General features: G+C 48.0%; 1 protein-coding gene across 2 annotated transcripts in view; it reads left to right on the top strand.

Moving 5' to 3' along the window:
• Positions 1-936, top strand: part of LOC119592621 (probable G-protein coupled receptor Mth-like 3) — a 47,879-nt gene extending 46,943 nt beyond the window's left edge. For both annotated transcript variants that reach the window (XM_037941511.1, XM_037941512.1), the window contains exon 10: positions 131-936. In XM_037941511.1, the coding sequence (XP_037797439.1) occupies positions 131-323 (193 nt within the window). In that variant the 3' untranslated portion in view covers positions 324-936. The remainder of the gene's footprint in view (positions 1-130) is intronic.
• The last annotated feature ends 131 nt before the right edge of the window (positions 937-1,067 follow it).

Consider the following 1,067-nt stretch of genomic DNA (forward strand, 5'->3'; position numbering starts at 1 on the left):
GGTTTTCCAATCAAGGTTTTAGTGTTAATGTCATTCAGTATAAAGTGCAACGGGGTATAGATGATAACCTAGACAAATATCCCCCTGCGGATGCGATAGACACGCTTAACTCCTGATTGCTCTCCCCCAGGCTGGTGTTCGACCTTATCAACATCATGCAGGGCGTCATCATCTTCATCGTGTTCGTGTGCCGCCGCGCCGTGTTGATGCGCGTGAACGAGGTGGTGTGTGGGAAGACCTTCGCCATGAGGAGGTTCCCGGCCTACTACGAGAACGCCGAGGAGGACCCTGGCAACCACGAGATGAAGCACACCGTCATCTGAGGGGCCCTGGCGGCGAGCAAGGCGCAGGGTGACTGAGGTGTGTTCGTTTGTGTAGCGACGCACGCACTCGACTGCCACTTAGCTTTCTTATGAGGAAGTCTATGTTCGAACACGTAGAGTTTCGACACCGTGGAAGAGGAATGGCCGGGGTCGCGGTTTCGAAAGGAAAGCCGACGTCCTCTAAGACGTGGCTGCTGAAACCGCATGCGCCGAGTTACGTCAGAAAGGCTTTACAGTCATGGACAAAAGTCTTGTCGTGAATGAAGCTTCGAAGCCCTCCTAGCTCAACCAACAAGGGTCACATCACGGATGTTCGAGACGGAATTCGAAACGTACTTGACAAGAGTTCTGGCCTTGACTGTGCCAAATGATTCACAAACTCGTTACTGAAAAGTAAACATTATTCATGGGTTTCTGTGTAAGTAATTACCTTCCTGCTCTTTCAAATGGAATAGGAGTTTGCCATGCAGACGGCTATAGGCCAACACTCATTTCCATAGCGATACCAATCAAACCTCGGGATGAATTAAGGATTTCCAATCGTAACGAAATAAAAATACAGATATTGATTATACCCCTGTGTAATGGCCTACAAATTTTGTTGTTTCCCAAATCTGATTTTCTTTCCAAAACCAAAGCATATTGGCTGTATAAGGTCACAATTTCCATTCAACAACAAGCACCACAAGATGCTGTCAACCAAAGTGATCCCAGTAACAGCTGGGCAATCTACTGCTTCTACGG

This window comes from Penaeus monodon, chromosome 30 (assembly GCF_015228065.2).
Source record: "Penaeus monodon isolate SGIC_2016 chromosome 30, NSTDA_Pmon_1, whole genome shotgun sequence".
NCBI classification, from domain to species: domain Eukaryota; kingdom Metazoa; phylum Arthropoda; class Malacostraca; order Decapoda; family Penaeidae; genus Penaeus; species Penaeus monodon.